The sequence below is a fragment of the Schistocerca serialis genome, chromosome 6 (assembly GCF_023864345.2).
Source record: "Schistocerca serialis cubense isolate TAMUIC-IGC-003099 chromosome 6, iqSchSeri2.2, whole genome shotgun sequence".
NCBI classification, from domain to species: domain Eukaryota; kingdom Metazoa; phylum Arthropoda; class Insecta; order Orthoptera; family Acrididae; genus Schistocerca; species Schistocerca serialis.
The window spans coordinates 266,089,956-266,105,757 of record NC_064643.1 but is presented as its reverse complement, the minus strand read 5'-3'; the positions used below and the strand labels follow the sequence as shown (position 1 = coordinate 266,105,757).

Sequence of the window (15,802 nt, the reverse complement as noted above, 5' to 3'; positions counted from 1 at the left end):
GGTGGAGGCTCTGTAATGGTGTAGGGCGTGTGCACTTGGAGTGATATGGGGCCCCTCATACATCTAGATACGACTCCGACAGGTGAAGCGTACGTAAGCATCCTGTCCGATCACCTGCATCCATATATGTCCATTGTGCATTCCGAGGGACTTGGGAAATTCCAGCAGGACAATGGGACAGAATTTCTACAGAGTGATTCCAGGAACACCCTTCTGAGTTTAAACACTTCCGCTGGCAACCAAACTCCCCAGACATGACCATTATTGAGCATATCTGGGATGCCTTGCAACGTGCTGCTTGGAAGAGATCTCCATCCCCTACACGCTAAAAGGCATATAAAGTATATCGAAAACTTCGACCGTTGTTTTTTTTCAGAAACGATCGATTATCTGCGGAGAAGCCGAGATACGTGTTTGCTTATTTTGACCCCTCATCCACAGAGCGAAGTTTCTGGGAAATTGGGTGATGGCACTCCTCGTCATATGTGCCGCCTGTGTTAGAACTCTGTTTCAGTTAAAACTCGAGCTGGGAGTGAGTTAAAGAATATTGACAGTTGCGAATATTTGGAAGAGACTTTCCAGTTTCGGCATTTGACGTACAACCAAAGGCAGCCCCCCGAGACGCGATAGCATTCGCTGTAAAGTAAAGAGGGTAGGGCGTGGAGAAGAAGCCTGGAACTTATTTCATCTTAGAGTGTATAAATTATACAGGATGATCGCAAGATAGCGTTACAAACTTTCAGGGACGATGGAGAGACGTAAATTAATCATTAATTAGAGGTAAGGTACCCTGGTCCGGAAATGATCAAGTCGAAAGTTTTAAAATAAAATCGCTGTCATATCTCTGACGCGGAACACATGTAACGGTATGTTGTTACTAAGGTTGCAGCGTAGGCAACTTTCAGATTTGGTAGTACAGACCAAACAAGGAAAAAAATGTCTAGTAAATATGGCTCTAAACTGCATACCTTATGTGCTGTGAGCACTTGTTCATTTCCGATACTGCCAAAAACATCTCTTCCACTGAACAACTGCCAGTAGTTCTTAAGGCATGCATTTTAGAGCCCATAATTACTGTACATATTTTTTTTGTGTTCCCCCATAATACCTCCTCCAAAGATAAGGTAGCCAAGGAGTTTGCTGAAGAAGATATGTGTTTCACAGTATCGAAGATGAACAGATGCTCATAGCAATTAAGGCATGCACTTTAAATCACATGTTTACTAGACACCAGCACCTTTAAAAGTTGCTGAAAGTTGAACGGTTGACCAAAGAATAAAACGAAAGACAATTTTGTGTACTTTTTTACAGACGATTTTGCTGTATGTATCGAAAAGTCACCCTGAATCCAAGGAGGCAGACTGGGAATTATAGCACTTTAGATTCTTTCCACTTAGATTCCAGATTGCTTCATGTAAAATAACAGTAACCTGGGAAAGCAGCAAGGTTTGTTCCCAGTTGTGTGTTCTTAAGAGGGATCTTCTAACTTCCCTCAAAATCCTTAGAATAAACAGCGGTATTGTTTCTATTTCAACATTTTTCCGGTCAGTACTGTTCCATTTTGCTTACAATTTAACAAGGTATACAAGCGCAATGTCTGGTTATTGGGGACTTCTTACTAAGTAAGTACTGACCACGAAACTTTTTTCACGACTGTTATTGGAACCACCTACCCCCGAGTTGTCTAATGGCTCTGAGTACTATGGGTCTTAACATCTGAGGTCATCAGTCCCCTAGAACTTAGAACTACTTAAACCTAACTAACCTAAGGACACCACACACATCCATGCCGAGGCAGGATTCGAACCTGCGACCGTAGCGCGGTCGCACGGTTCCAGACTGTAGCGCCTAGAACCGCTCGGCCACCCCGGCCGGCACCCCCGAGTCCTCAGAATCAATTTTCTCTCTGCAGCGGTGTGTGCGCTGATTGTGTGATTTCTTGGAAGACTAAAACCCTGTGCCAGGCAGCTAACCGAACCCTATGTAAACACGAATCAGGACCAATCCTCACTGATTTAATTCCGCCAGTAGTTCGTTCCCTACCATCCAAACTTCACAGACGTCCACTTGCATACTTTGTGAGACTATGACTCGAGGATGAAAGGAGATGAGGTTGTGGCGAAAGTAAACCTATGAGGTGCTAGGATAGTCAGTCCGTAGAGCACTTGCCCGAGAAAGGCAAAGGTCCCAGGTTCGATTCTCAGTCCGACATACAGTTTAATCCGCCAGGAAATTTCAATACACGTGAGTTTACTTAGCTCGGCTGTCGATGCGGTTCATCTGTAACTGACTAGCAACGAGATGCACGTAGATTAGCATTTGTGGTTATCGTAGACCACAAACGAAGCATCGCGCTTCAGGGAGGACTATCCACCTCTTCAGTGAACACAGGCCGAGTGACGCTAAGCAGAAGAGCCATTCATTCCGTCTCTCGCGCCGCATTAAAATAACGACGTCGAATTTAGCACCTTATATATGAACGGTAGTTGTCTGGCGGGCGTATAAATTTCATTCCGCGAGGAAAACGCGTAAATTAACCGCTGGTGGGCTGGTGTCACTACGAAAATAGGTGTCGCGATGGTCGGCCACTCCGCTTCTCCGAGGCCCACGAGAAATTCAGCCCGTGGCGCATACGTCACAGCAGGTGACACTGCAGGTCTTAAGCCGTCGGCACACGGACCATGCATCCGAACGTTGAGCGTTGAGCGTGCCGAGTTTCTGACGTCATGGCGTGGAATAGCACGTTCGGGAGTCTTTCCGAACGTGCAGAACAACATCTGGCATGTCAGACATTCTGAGCGTGCGTCTGAGTGTTGACCAATGAGATGGCACAACGCCACCTACGTCACATTCACGCCGTCTCTCTTCAGTACAGAGTTGTGAGGCGCCATATTGGCATTCATTTCAAGCCTATATGTATATATGCCGTTTCTGAGCACCAGCAAATTGAGAATCACTGCAAAACCCGTTGTTAACTGTGTGATCCGTTCCAATAAAATAATGAGAAGCATCACATTCGTGGCAAAAGAATTATTGTAACTTGCGTATTATGAGAGTACTGCTATTTGAAGGCACCGGCACACTAAAGATCCACTCAAAACGCATTGTTCTTGGTACAATTTGTTAAAATTAAATTTCAATTAGTTATTATCTACGATTACGGTTTCCAGCATGGAGTAAGAAACTATCAGTCATACAGAGAGATTGTTATTGGTTTAGCGTAATGAGTAGAGCCACCTACTTGTAATGAGTTGATACAACGATCAATAACGAACAAAACGCAAAAAAAAAAAAAAGTTGTGTCACTGACCGAGGTGGAGAAGGTTGAGGCGGTGGTTCGCGTCCAAACAAAACCAAATTTTTTTCCTAACATTCGCGTTTTTATTAGGTTCTGATACTTTATTATTAGTTTAATGTAAGTATACACTATAATATTTGATGTTATGTAAATATAAGTTCACCTTTTTTTGAGGGGTGACTGTTCGATTGGCTTAATCTACTAGACAGCTTGCGCTACTTGTATAAAGATATTTTGCTACTTTTTCATTTACGCTTCGTAATTCACATGTTGCTAAGATTCTGCTACTGGGTAGGAACAGTGATCAAGTAAGACTGACCTTGGGGTTTTACTAAAATGTGGGAATGATGAAATAACAAACATTATTTATTATTCTTATGCGGAGAAGTATTCCAAATTTGCATCGCACTGTTTGTAATGGAAGTTTTATAAGCCTGTGTCCTTATTGATTGGACATAGTACTTTCGTTTTCGTGGACGATGGAGGAAATGTGAGTTTTAATAGAGCTAACGTGGGAATTTTACGCTGGCCCAGTGTGATTTACGAACTAGAAACATCTCTCAACTGCCGCTGGAGTGCGTTGCGATCGCGTATACGACGTTGGGGCCCACGTACCGTATGCACAAGTCGCATCGTTCCTGAGCGCTCAGCAGCACGTTGAACTTGGCACGCTTAACGTTAACGTTCGACAGCTCGGTCCGTGTGCCGACGGCTTTACTAGTGTCTGCACTGCGGGGAGACGAGTTTAATTCTTGACTGCGCGTTTAAATGCATGCAAGCTCTCGATAGCACACGACAAAGTTAAGACCATTAGTGGGTGTCTTTTCAATTTCATATTGATTCCCCGTGGCCCTTGGCCGGCCGGAGTGGCCGAGCGGTTCTGGGCGCTTCAGTCTGGAACCGCGCGACCGCTGCGGTCGCAGGTTCGAATCCTGCCTCGGGCATGGATGTGTGTGATGTCCTTAGGTTAGTCAGGTTTAAGTAGTTCTAAGTTCTAGGGGACTGATGACCTCAGATGTTAAGTCCCATAGCGCTCAGAGCCATTTGAACCCCGTGGCCCTTGCACGGAGCCGAGCGTTCACGAAGCGTGGCGGACAAGCCGGCTAGTGTGACGTCACAAGTTCGTCGCGGGGCCCGCATTTCTCGCTGGCCGCGGCGTGACGTGGGAAAGCAGCGCGCTGCCAGCGGAGGAGACAGCCAGTGGCCAGCGGCCGGGGGACGCCTGGCGCCACGCGCGCTGCTGCGCTGTACCGTTACCCGACTCCCCGTGCTCACGCCGTGGCCGTCGCGCTCACTGCGCTACCATACGACGTATTTTCGACCTCACACCAATATGAGAGCAGCAGAGTGCCAGAGGCTCCCACAGGTTTCGACATTTCCCGCCGGGGCGGACAGTCTCGGAGGCTTCCATTTGGTAAAACACCTTGGGCGCCACCTGCACTAAGTTACTGGGGACAAGGACTCAATTGATCGAGTATAGATCATAATGGGGTCTAAACGGCAGATCCGCTTGAAAAACGCTGAATAAATTAGGCCCTAAAACCATATTTTGGATCATTGTTGATGCCTCAGACCAGACTTAAAACTCTTACAGCGTGCAAGTTTAAGCCTGGACTAAAACGAATTTTGCGAGTAGAAAGTAAAAAAAAAAAAAATATTTGTTATTAATACGCAAATTTTTCATCGCTGTGTGCATGATTATTATCTGTTGTGTCTTAACGAACCATGGAAACTGTTTCAAACTGAATATTTTTCAAATTAAATTCTGCTTGACTTGGTTGATACCACATTCCAGTGGCAAAAATGAGTAAACTGGGATACATTTTCCAGTGAATTTTTACTTAGTATCATTCCTTTGTTTGTTAAGAAAAGACAATATTGGTAATTTCAAAATGGCTCTGAGCACTATGGGACTTAACTTCTGAGGTCATCAGTCCGCTAGAGCTTAGAACTACTTAAACCTAACTAACCTAAGGACATCACACACATCCATCCCCGAGGCAGGATTCGAAGCTGCCACCGAAGCGGTTCCAGACTGTAGCGCCTAGAACCGCTCGGCCACCCCGGCCGGCTATTGGTAATTTGCCTCGAACTCTATTCACAGCAATTCCTCTTCATAGATGCACTGACTATTGTTATACCAACACCAGACTTTAAGCGATTGTCGCGTGGCGTTCGGTTGTTAGCCGTCACTCTCCTACCCATCCCTCTTACTAAAACTCAGAGCAAAACCAAGCAGATTCATGCTTATCCACCACGCCACTTAATCATTCATAGTCGTACTAGCGCAGTTCATTAAAACTCAGAATACTGTCTTTTTAGTGGATAATATAGATGAATTTGATTTACTGGCACATTAGTAAATCCTACAAAGCATCAATTCTTACTGCAACACAGCTTTTTGTGTGTATAATTAATTAAGCTTGGATATATTCGTTAATGGTGTTACTTTTGTCAACTAAGACGCAAAAAATTGAAACTGCTTGTCAAAAAATATGGGAGGAGCAGGGGTGGGGGGAGGGGGCGGGCAACGACGCAATAAGCAGTTGGAGCACCTTTAATGACTCTGCTCAAACCATCAACCTCTGGTGTCTACTCTTGGGAGAAAATACGTGACAGGTAACGGATTATGCGCAGCCCATATTTCTTTTGTTTACTGTGCCGCAAGGTGCACGCTGCAAAAAAGCTGATATTCTAAAATTGCACGGAATGAAATCTCGCGCCTAGACGCGCAGTGCATCCTTTCTCTCACCGAAGCTAGTCCAGCAATGTATGTAGGAGATATATCGAATTTAAGACTCGTGTACAGGCAGATTGAAGCTGTTTATCGAAGCATGAGACGTGACGAAATTTATTGCAAGGGGAGGCCACGACGTTCGGATCACGGATATACTTTAAACTTTGTACACTTTAAGTAGTACATTAGGACAACATGATGTGCAGGTAGTTAAGGCCAGAGAAGTTTTACGCGTCAACGGTGTCCGGTGCGTTGCGACCCAGATAACGAGTTGGGCTTTTGAACTTACATTTTTTTCAGCACCAGTCATATTATTTCGTACATATTACATTTGAAAGGTAATATGATGAAAATATGTGTATTTACATAAACTTTTTTTGGGTTTCCAATGTTATTTCATTGTTTACTAATTTTTCTTATTACATCAAATATTAAGCGACTTTTATTTATACAGGCAAGTTAAAAACTTTATCAAATGCCAACTGACTTGTTCATTTTCGACTGACAACTAACGAGAAATTACTTCTCGTGAAGACGCTACTAAAATACATTCAATCGTACATCGCCAATTTCTGTCACCTCCATTTACGAAAATGTTGCGTTAACGCACTGTTTCTACCCACACTGTCAGAAGAAAGAGAAAGTTTTCAAACTGTCGAAGAGCTTTGTTTTTCCTTAGAAACTCTGACGATTTCTTGTGCATGTGGAAACACTGCATTCATTCGTTATAGTAGATGCCGTTTTAATTTATGTTTTCCGTGTCTGTAGAAAAATATCATCCTGCGTCTTGCAGCGTCGATGCCACATCCGACCATTAATCGTGCATTATCCTCATATCCCAACGCATTGTAACTAACTCTATAATTGAATAAAGTTTTTTAAGCCTTTATTTATCGGTGTTTGACTTGGATTTTGCAAACCTGTCGCTCGTCCTAGAAATCTGTCTCTGCAGACCGAAGCGTCCAGGTGCAAAGCCATTTCTCGGTATCTCACCCGATTACCCTTAAAAATTCTCTTGCGATTTTTTCCGAAACGCCTGAGTGGTACGCCTTACTAGTTGGGACTATTAAGTTCAAAGTACAAAATCTGAAGTACATCCGTGATCCGAACGTCACAGCCTCCCCTTGTTAGTACGAAGAGTAAATCCCCACTGAAGACAATAGTCTGTGTTCGCGTCTGGTACGGCTAAGACAGAAAATCTAGATAAGCGATAGTTCTGATTTTTCGTTAAATATGGTCGGCAGTTCCTCCACTCGTCTTTTTAAAGCTGTCATCTGTGTTATCTGTTGGTTTCTCTCGTTACTGCCCGTCAGACGTCCGAAGATTACACACAGTTTGTTAAGAAATAACAATTATAATTTTCCATTATAAGTAAATATATAAAAAATAACGTCCTCTTTGCTTGTTTCAGGTAAGTCGGAGCAAGCTTCGCCGTGTTCTGAAGTGGCCTGTTACCAGTTCAGTATTCGCTCTCGAAATCACGAAAAAAGAGACTTACAACCCCAGCGTCATCTACAATGCGTCGCATCGTCAAAGACTACGAGGCTGACCTTCGCCGCTGCACGTAAGCAGAAAACATTTATTCTTATGAAGTAATTAAATGTTGCCAATGTGGCGTATGACTCTGTCTGACTGTTATGATTTGCAACCCTATTTGGACCCTGATTTCAGCTTCTCGAGTAGTCAGCATTCGATGCAGTACAGTGTACTTTCGTCTTTCGTTTAGTTGCATCGGACAATGACAACGGAATAGAAGGAAAAATCCCTCTGCATTTTCTAATGCAAGAAAAAGTAGTGGGAGTTAGTTCACCATTGAAGAATTTCCAGAAAATAAATACCTCAGCGAGCAGTTTGCGGTTGAGTGATTATGCTTTTCTTCTACTAGTTATACTTTCCGATCATAATTAATGTAGCTATTCTTAATTACGTCTCGTCCAGTAAGTCTGTTGTTTAACAGTAATTTAAAACACTGTAATTCTATGTAGTGAAGCAAACTTCAGCGTTCCACTTTACATTTTGCTTTCAAGAAAGGACACAAGTTCTAGTTACTTAGTATTATTTGAAGCGAATTTACTTTTTAATTGTACTCGTGAGTGCATTGTCTCCTTTGTAAGACACTTCTGCTAGGACACAATTGGAAGTCATACTATTTGTTAACAAATGACAAAAGTAAACACAAAAAGCCCCTATTTCACTTCTTTTCTACGATACAACAGCGCTTTGTTTGACATGCTCCATTTTTAATCTTCGTAATTCGGTATTAACATGTTACAGTTTGTAATTGATACCACAGATATAGCTCCACAAAAAGTGACTTCGTCATTAGAAGGACTTCGCAACGGATTTTAAGTGTGTCTACATGCTCTTGTAAATGTATTTAACGTAGTTTCAGTGCTTTGATAATCTGGGGAGACTACAGCTTACTGTAATTATTGAACGCACTGTAGTTGTTACAACGCACCTGCGTTTTGTAACTACTCAAGTCAAATATCATTGCCCCTTTTGCCATCTTATAGAAATCTACATTACTATCCCAAAGACGCGTAAATTTCTCATGTAGCATCTCTGCCCAGAGACCAACAAAGATATAGAAAAGCAGTTCATATGCTTTTGAATTATTCCCTCGTTAACTAAAGTAATACTGTTGTGAACAGGCGAAACTACTTTCGTCCAGCTACAACTGTAAATTCTTTCATTGTTCTGGGAGAAGGCTCATTAAAGTAGAACGCATGAAATATTGGTTCACTTTACTACATGAATGAATAAAAGATTTACTTAACATTGAAACACTTCCTTGCTATAAGGGTAATTTACGACTGTCATGGGCTAACAAAGCATCACTTGATGCACTAATTAAGAAACTGTTCTCTTGAGGTACACAATGTTCAACATTGACAACACTACAAGTTCACCTGAAACTTTCATGATTCATTGATCCTATACGATGATGTTGACTGCCTGTAGTTGAGGTCTCGAACTGGGGTCGACCTCCTGCATGCTCAACACTATGTTGACCTCAGTGTGGGGGCACTGCTGTTCCTGGGACGGAGGTGGTGTCTTCTGGAGGGTCTCCCGTACATCATTGTGGATTGTAACGAGCCTTCGCTAATGTCTGTGGTACCGATTCGCATTGCCGTTTTTGATGTGGGATCTGTGTCTCTGGACGATACCACAAATATGTTCCTAAGACATGCCTTTCACAACATAATGGAGCCGAGACAAACTTTGTACATAGACGGTCGTATACACTATCCGAAGCTGAAAAGCAAAGTCAGTGAGGAAAATGTCTTTGTGTACTACTTATAGTTCAGGTTCTCAACTGCAAAACAGTTCGAGCTTGCGGTTATTCACGAGTTTTCATTCGGACCCACATTGTTAGACGTTTGACACTCTTGCAAAAGTATATAAGACAGAAGAGCGGGAGATTTTTTTAGGGAAGTGACCCGTAGAGTCTGTGGAGATAGGAAAGCACTTTTGCAAACGTTTTTTATAAAGACGTTTTATAATATTTTTCATTGTGTATTGGGGTACTTTTATCATATTTATTATAAAAGTAGGTTTCGTCTTAGCTTTCATAAAGAGTTGTCAAAATATTTCGACAGTTTAATATGGACCTTATGGCGATTCATGCAAAAAGCAATGATTCTTGTTCGAGCTCCCGTCCAACACACAATTTTAATCTGTCAGGAAATTTAAAATGTGCGAATTAATTGTAGGTGAAGCAAAGAAGAAAAGTCTTGTCTCTGCGTTTCAAGCCGAATAAGAGAATGCTGTTGTTAGGTCGTTGGACTCAAACTACAGATAAGCGGGATGCAAGGCAACAGGTGAAGTGAGGAAGAGTAGGTTTCAAGGAACTGTCGACGACGTGATAATGAGAGAGCTGGACAGGACAAGGATGGGGCAGGAAACCGGCTATTGCGTAGCCTGGCATTAGTCTTAAGAGACAGAAATCACGGGTAGGTATATCTCGATGTCCAGGCGAGAACCCGAACTTCGTTGAGAGTCCAGCGTGCTAAACGCTGAACCATTTCGCTCGGTACGTAGTTAAAGGTCCCTTTCCGACTATAATGAGTGGTGTTTTTTGAGGTGTCTGCTAACGGCGTCCACTTCAGTGATGGTGTAGTTCCTTAGCAAAGGCCAAACCATTTCCTTCGCCCTTCCCTGCGTCACTGAACCAGTGCTTACTGGTTTACTCAACAAAATGCGCAACTCTGAACTTCGAAACCACATTTAGTACTGACAGTGTAGCTTGTAGGCTGATTTGCGCGAGCTGGCAGTGGGTGAGTTCAGATGTGAAGTAAGTCGGTCACAGCCGCTGACTGCTCGGATTTTCGTCGAACGCATACGGCGCAGTCCCGCGCTGAGTGTTTCTGTGAAAGCGGCCCGCTGCACGCCGAGCAGCCGCTATATAATTACACTTAATTACCTCGGCGACCGTCCTGTTAATATTTTTATTACCGTCACCAACGATCTTTCTCAGCAGCAGCTGGGTCACGTGTGCTGACCTGGTTCTCCTTCTTTCAGCCTGTGACATGGGAGCCGGCCGGTGTGGCCGTGCGGTTCTAGGCGTTTCAGTCTGGAACCGCGTGACCGCTACGGTCGCAGGTTCGCATCCTGCCTCGGGAATGGATGTGTGTGATGTCCTTAGATTAGTTAGGTTTAATTAGTTCTAAGTTCTAGGCGACTGATGACCTCAGAAGTTAAGTCGCATAGTGCTCAGAGCCATTTTGTGACATGGGACTTCATTCGTTGTCATCAGCCGGTCCACTGAGCTATCCGGGTAGTATGTTTCCAAACGATTTGTTCCACCTGTTTCCGTCTTGGTATACTTCCTCCCTCACCACAGTATCCCATCTCTCTCGTTTCCATTCAAGAGTCTTTAATTTGGTCCAGTAGAGGGGTGGACGTGTCAGCTCTTTCTTGGACGCACAATTGCTCTTCGTCCCGGCTGATTTCTTTCCAAGAACTGATGGAGAATTCGGTTAGGCGGCATCCGTTTCACATGACCAAATCACCTCAGTCCCTCTGCACTCAGTCTTTCCCGCATGATCACATATTCCAGACAAGTCTTCATATCAGACTGAAGAATTTCGATCCTTTGATTACCTTTATCAGAACTAAACAATTGCCCCTCCCGTCATTTGCCATAACTCTGCCTAGATACGTCAACATTCCCAATCTTCTTACCCTCTAAAAATGGGTGACAGGAAGTGGGGGTTCTACGCGTTCGCATTTCCTCTGTTGTTTTTGCTCTTATCTAACCCGAACTCTTTGAATTAGATCTTCCACTGATCACCTTCCTCTGTACATGCACGTTGGTTTCACTCAAAATGGAGAGGTGACCCGCAAGTGCAAGAGCATTTAGGTCTTCTTTCCCCATTTCGTTATGATATCCACGGGTGTGATGAGGAGTTTTGATGAAAGGGAACTATGCTATGACATATCTCTCTTTTTTTAAACCCCTTTCGACTTCTCATCTCCTATTTGTGCACTGCTCCCATAATTATCAAACAGTATCTGAATGTTTGCAATTAGACCATGTGAGACATTCGTTTTTCCAAGAAGCCCATATTTTACCTTTCGGCACACTGCCATATGCCTTCGCCAAATGTGGGAGCACTATTGTCAAGTCTTTCTTGTGTATAACTAATCAGTTAACTGTCAGTCTTGTTTAATGGGTACAAAGCAAGTGTGTTTGTATAAGAACGACAGAAGAGACACCACATGGACCCCAAACAACCACCCATGAAATCCCTCACTACGAAATATGGCAACTCGGTCAACTTCAGCATTTCAAGTACTTACAAGTTAGGCAAAGTTATTGGGAAAACTGAGAATGACAAGGTGAGTAATAAAACTTGTGCAGAATAACTGCATACGGTTTACATAATCATTTGAAATACTAATGATAAGAAATCCCTTTCCACCAAAGTCAAAATACGCTATTACCAAACAGTCGTTCTCTCAGAAGCACTCAGTACAGTTGAGACATCACCATTAACCGCTGGTCTCAATGTCATCGAGTTAATGGAATGACAGATATTGCGGAAAATTTTCAGATCCAAGATGCAAGAAAGTATGCCGGTGCGAAAAATTTCAGAAGAATTATATTCCCTGAGGGAAAAAAATTGTTCCTTTGCACGGAAAAGATGCCTGAAATTTTATAGATATGTAGCACAAATGGAGTACTCACAATTAGGGGAAAACATTTTCAACATCATAAATGGGACCTGAAGTACAATGGCTAGAGTGTCAAGGAAATGGTTGTTGACCCGCTAGCAATTAAGCGGATGACATCCAGACGGAAGAGTGACTCTCGTAAGTTCACGCCAAAACACCTAACCGAAAGAAGACAGAAACTAAAGAAAACATAGGTCCTAGATGAAGACAGACTTTTTTTAAACAGCAGGGTGAAGAAGCTTTGGGAAGATAAGAACCTCAAGACCAAGGCCAACCAGTGGTTCTACAGGCCATTTAGAGGGTCAAACTAAATAATAATAACAATAATAGTAGTAATAATGAGAGAAAACAAGAAAGTCGCAGAAGGGCTCATGAACAGAAAAAAGGAGGGAAATATATTTTCCTTCTAATTCTAGGCTGCTGCGTTATGATGCTGTAATAATGATTTTTCATTCCATTCTCACAAAACTGGACATCGCTCATTCTCCTAGGACGAAGAAGTTTCATAGACTATCTCCTCGTGGAACATCAAATACTGTTCTGTAAATGTTACCGTACGTCGACAATTCTGCGCTGGTGTCACTGCTTACAGGACAAAAAATATTTCATGAAAATAATTCGCTCCTTGTTGATGCTTTCGCTGTAAATCTCATGTATAACAGTATCATCCGTTGAAGCATTTTCGAGTGCTTCTGACTTGAGCAGACTGCGTGGGTGGAGAGCGCTTCTGGAGTTTATTGCGGGTTCGTGAGCACGAGGAGTCGACGCAGAAGTTATTTCATTTTCCTGATTGCCTCATCTCGTGATCATCATCGTTTCCCGTAACTCCGGAATGGGGATATCGGCGGTAATATGCGACCTTCATCAGGCGCTCGCCCCCGGTGCCATTACGGCCTTAATACACCGGCGAGCGCTTACGCATCGCCGCAGCGCAGCCAGAACCACCTAGATTCGCCCCGAGCTGGAGATAAGGCAGACTGCGGCCGGGGACTGGGATTGCAAATTTTATATCAGCATCTCGCCGCCTTCTTTACCGCCTTCACCCCTCTCTCGCGTCGGTTCCGTTCCTTCCGCATCTTGGCGCTTCGCCAAGAGAGAACAACGTTAGCCGCTGCTACTTCGCCGCCAACCAATAGACACGCTCTGCAGGTTGTCGAAAGACAGTTGCCAAAGAGAAGCTTGCCGGTAGATCACATACGTTGAAATCAGACAATAGATTAATATCGATGACATACTTCCACTACTTGATCAAAAGTACATGGCCGTCTATTAGTGGACATTAATCCGGGCGTATCACGTTGGGACAGCTACGGGACGAGGGACGTGTGTATGTGTGAATATATAGGGTGTTACAAAAAGGTATGGCCAAACTTTCAGGAAACATTCCTCACACACAAATAAAGAAAAAATGTTATGTGGACATGTGTCCGGAAACGCTTAATTTCCATGTTAGAGCTCATTTTAGTTTCGTCAGTATGTGCTGTACTTCCTCGATTCACCGCCAGTTGGCCCAATCGAAGGAAGGTAATGTTGACTTCGGTGCTTGTGTTGACATGCGACTCATTGCTCTACAGTACTAGCATCAAGCACATCAGTACGTATCATCAACAGGTTAGTGTTCATCGCGAACATGCAATGTTTACAAATGGGGAGTTGGTAGATGCCCATTTGATGTATGGATTAGCACAGGGCAATAGCCGTGGCGCGGTACGTTTGTATCGAGACAGGTTTCCAGAACGAAGGTGTCCCGACAGGAAGACGTTCGAAGCAATTGACCGGCGTCTTAGGGAGCACGGAACATTCCAGCCTATCACTCCAGACTGTAGTGAGGGGAGGAAGGTGTCCACCCTTCGCCATTATGATATCCGCACACTTTTGATTAGATTGTGTACGTATCAGCATCCGTAGATGGGATCGGTAAGGTACGATTGTGCTATGGCACTCGACTCGGGAAGTGGCCGGTTCGAAGCCTGGTCTAAAAGTTTCTTCATTTTAGCGGGAATGGGAGGAGGACTGGTAGCGTGCAATTCCCCATTGGCAGATTCTACGTGAAAGCCCTGCATTTAGTCCCAAATGTCTCAGCTTTGTGTCAAGGAATGTGGCCCTGTCGAAGATGTTAGTCGTTCATTGAATTTCCAGGAAAACAGTCGGAGGTTTCTTTCGAGTCCTAACACTTGAAGTGTTGCAGCTGCTCCGGATAGAAGGAAACTATTTTATTATCCTAATAGCAGACGACAATAATACCTGAAGTATACAGTATCTAACAACTGTGGCACTTTGGAACGTCGATAGCACTTTCCCTGTTGCAGGGTCATCCACACGTAAGGCTTTTAGTCCCCCTGTCGAACCAAGGACCCACAGCACCACTGACGAAGTGAGGCGCCGAGTGGCATTGTGCGTTATTGAAGAGCGTTTGATGTCAATAAGTTGTATCGATTCGATGTATGCATGGTGTTTTACAATTCGTATTACACTATTGTAGAGGTTGTAGAGGGGACTTAGTAAATAAAAGTGTCGATAAGGATTCATGTCTGGAAATTAGTTTTGAGTTCCAGTTGTAATTACATAATATATCATTTTCGTTTTCACTACCTTAGCCGTCACGATGAACTGGTACATTCACAAATAGTAGGGTTGACTGTGGTACTTCACAGACGTGCCGCGCTCTTGACTTTGTAGAAGATGTCCTTCGTCACTTTGGAGAGAACTCGACCATGAGCGCCCGAAACATTGCTCAAGTCATGTGTTGTGTGTAGCACACAGGTCAGAGCTCACTGGACTTATTTTACATCCAAGCAGTACATTTCCGGAGATGGTCTTAGTAGATTAGTGCTCTGTACAAACACCACAAGAATATAATAGGAACTGTGAAAAACCCAGTATGTACCAAAGACGTATTATGAGGCTAAAAAACCTCGAATTTCGGCTGGTCCCTGCGGAGGTTCGAGTCCTCCCTCGGGCATGGGTGTGTGTGTTTGTCCTTAGGATAATTTAGATTAAGTAGTGTGTAAGCTTAGGGACTGATGATCTTAGCAGTTAAGTCTCATAAGATTTTGTACACATTTGAACATTTTTTGAAACCTCGAATTCGATCATGGTGTGATGAAATGTACTGCTAGGCAGTTTCCTTTTTCGTAATGAAAACAGAGGATACTTCCAGTCACGGAGTCGGTCCTTAGGTACTCAAAAGACAGTGCTAAGGAAAACGAGCAGACACACAGTTGACTATTTCATTTTACCATTGTCGGAAGCAGGTGCAATGGATTCCTAGCATCCGCGAATTGATTTGAGAGAGGTTAATTGCTGTTCACTGAGTACCATCCCGCTACATACAGCACCATGCTTGCTGTGTGCACTTGCAGCTGTAGACGTAGAAGTGGATTACGCGTTTTGCTACCAAGCGTCTCCCTGGCGTGTACTCTGACAGTGGACATCGCTCACTTCATACAGCTCCGCAGTAGCTAACTATGATGCCTGCGTTCCAAAGCTAACGTAAACCGCAATCTCACTGGACGCTAACTACGTATAATTAGCTATTTTTCTTCCCCACTGGTGCTTACCGCGCCTCCCGTCTGCCCACATTAATT

General features: G+C 43.6%; 1 protein-coding gene across 6 annotated transcripts in view; it reads left to right on the top strand.

Annotated features, from left to right (window-relative positions):
* The window catches only part of LOC126483602 (homeotic protein spalt-major-like), a 566,362-nt gene that overhangs the window by 246,423 nt on the left and 304,137 nt on the right, over positions 1 to 15,802 (top strand). For 5 of the 6 annotated variants that reach the window (XM_050106637.1, XM_050106634.1, XM_050106636.1 and 2 more), the window contains exon 2: positions 7,447 to 7,599. The exons of the other annotated variant lie outside the window; for it this stretch is intronic. In XM_050106637.1, coding sequence (XP_049962594.1) covers positions 7,447 to 7,599 — 153 coding nt within the window. The remainder of the gene's footprint in view (positions 1 to 7,446; positions 7,600 to 15,802) is intronic. 6 annotated transcript variants of the gene reach the window in all.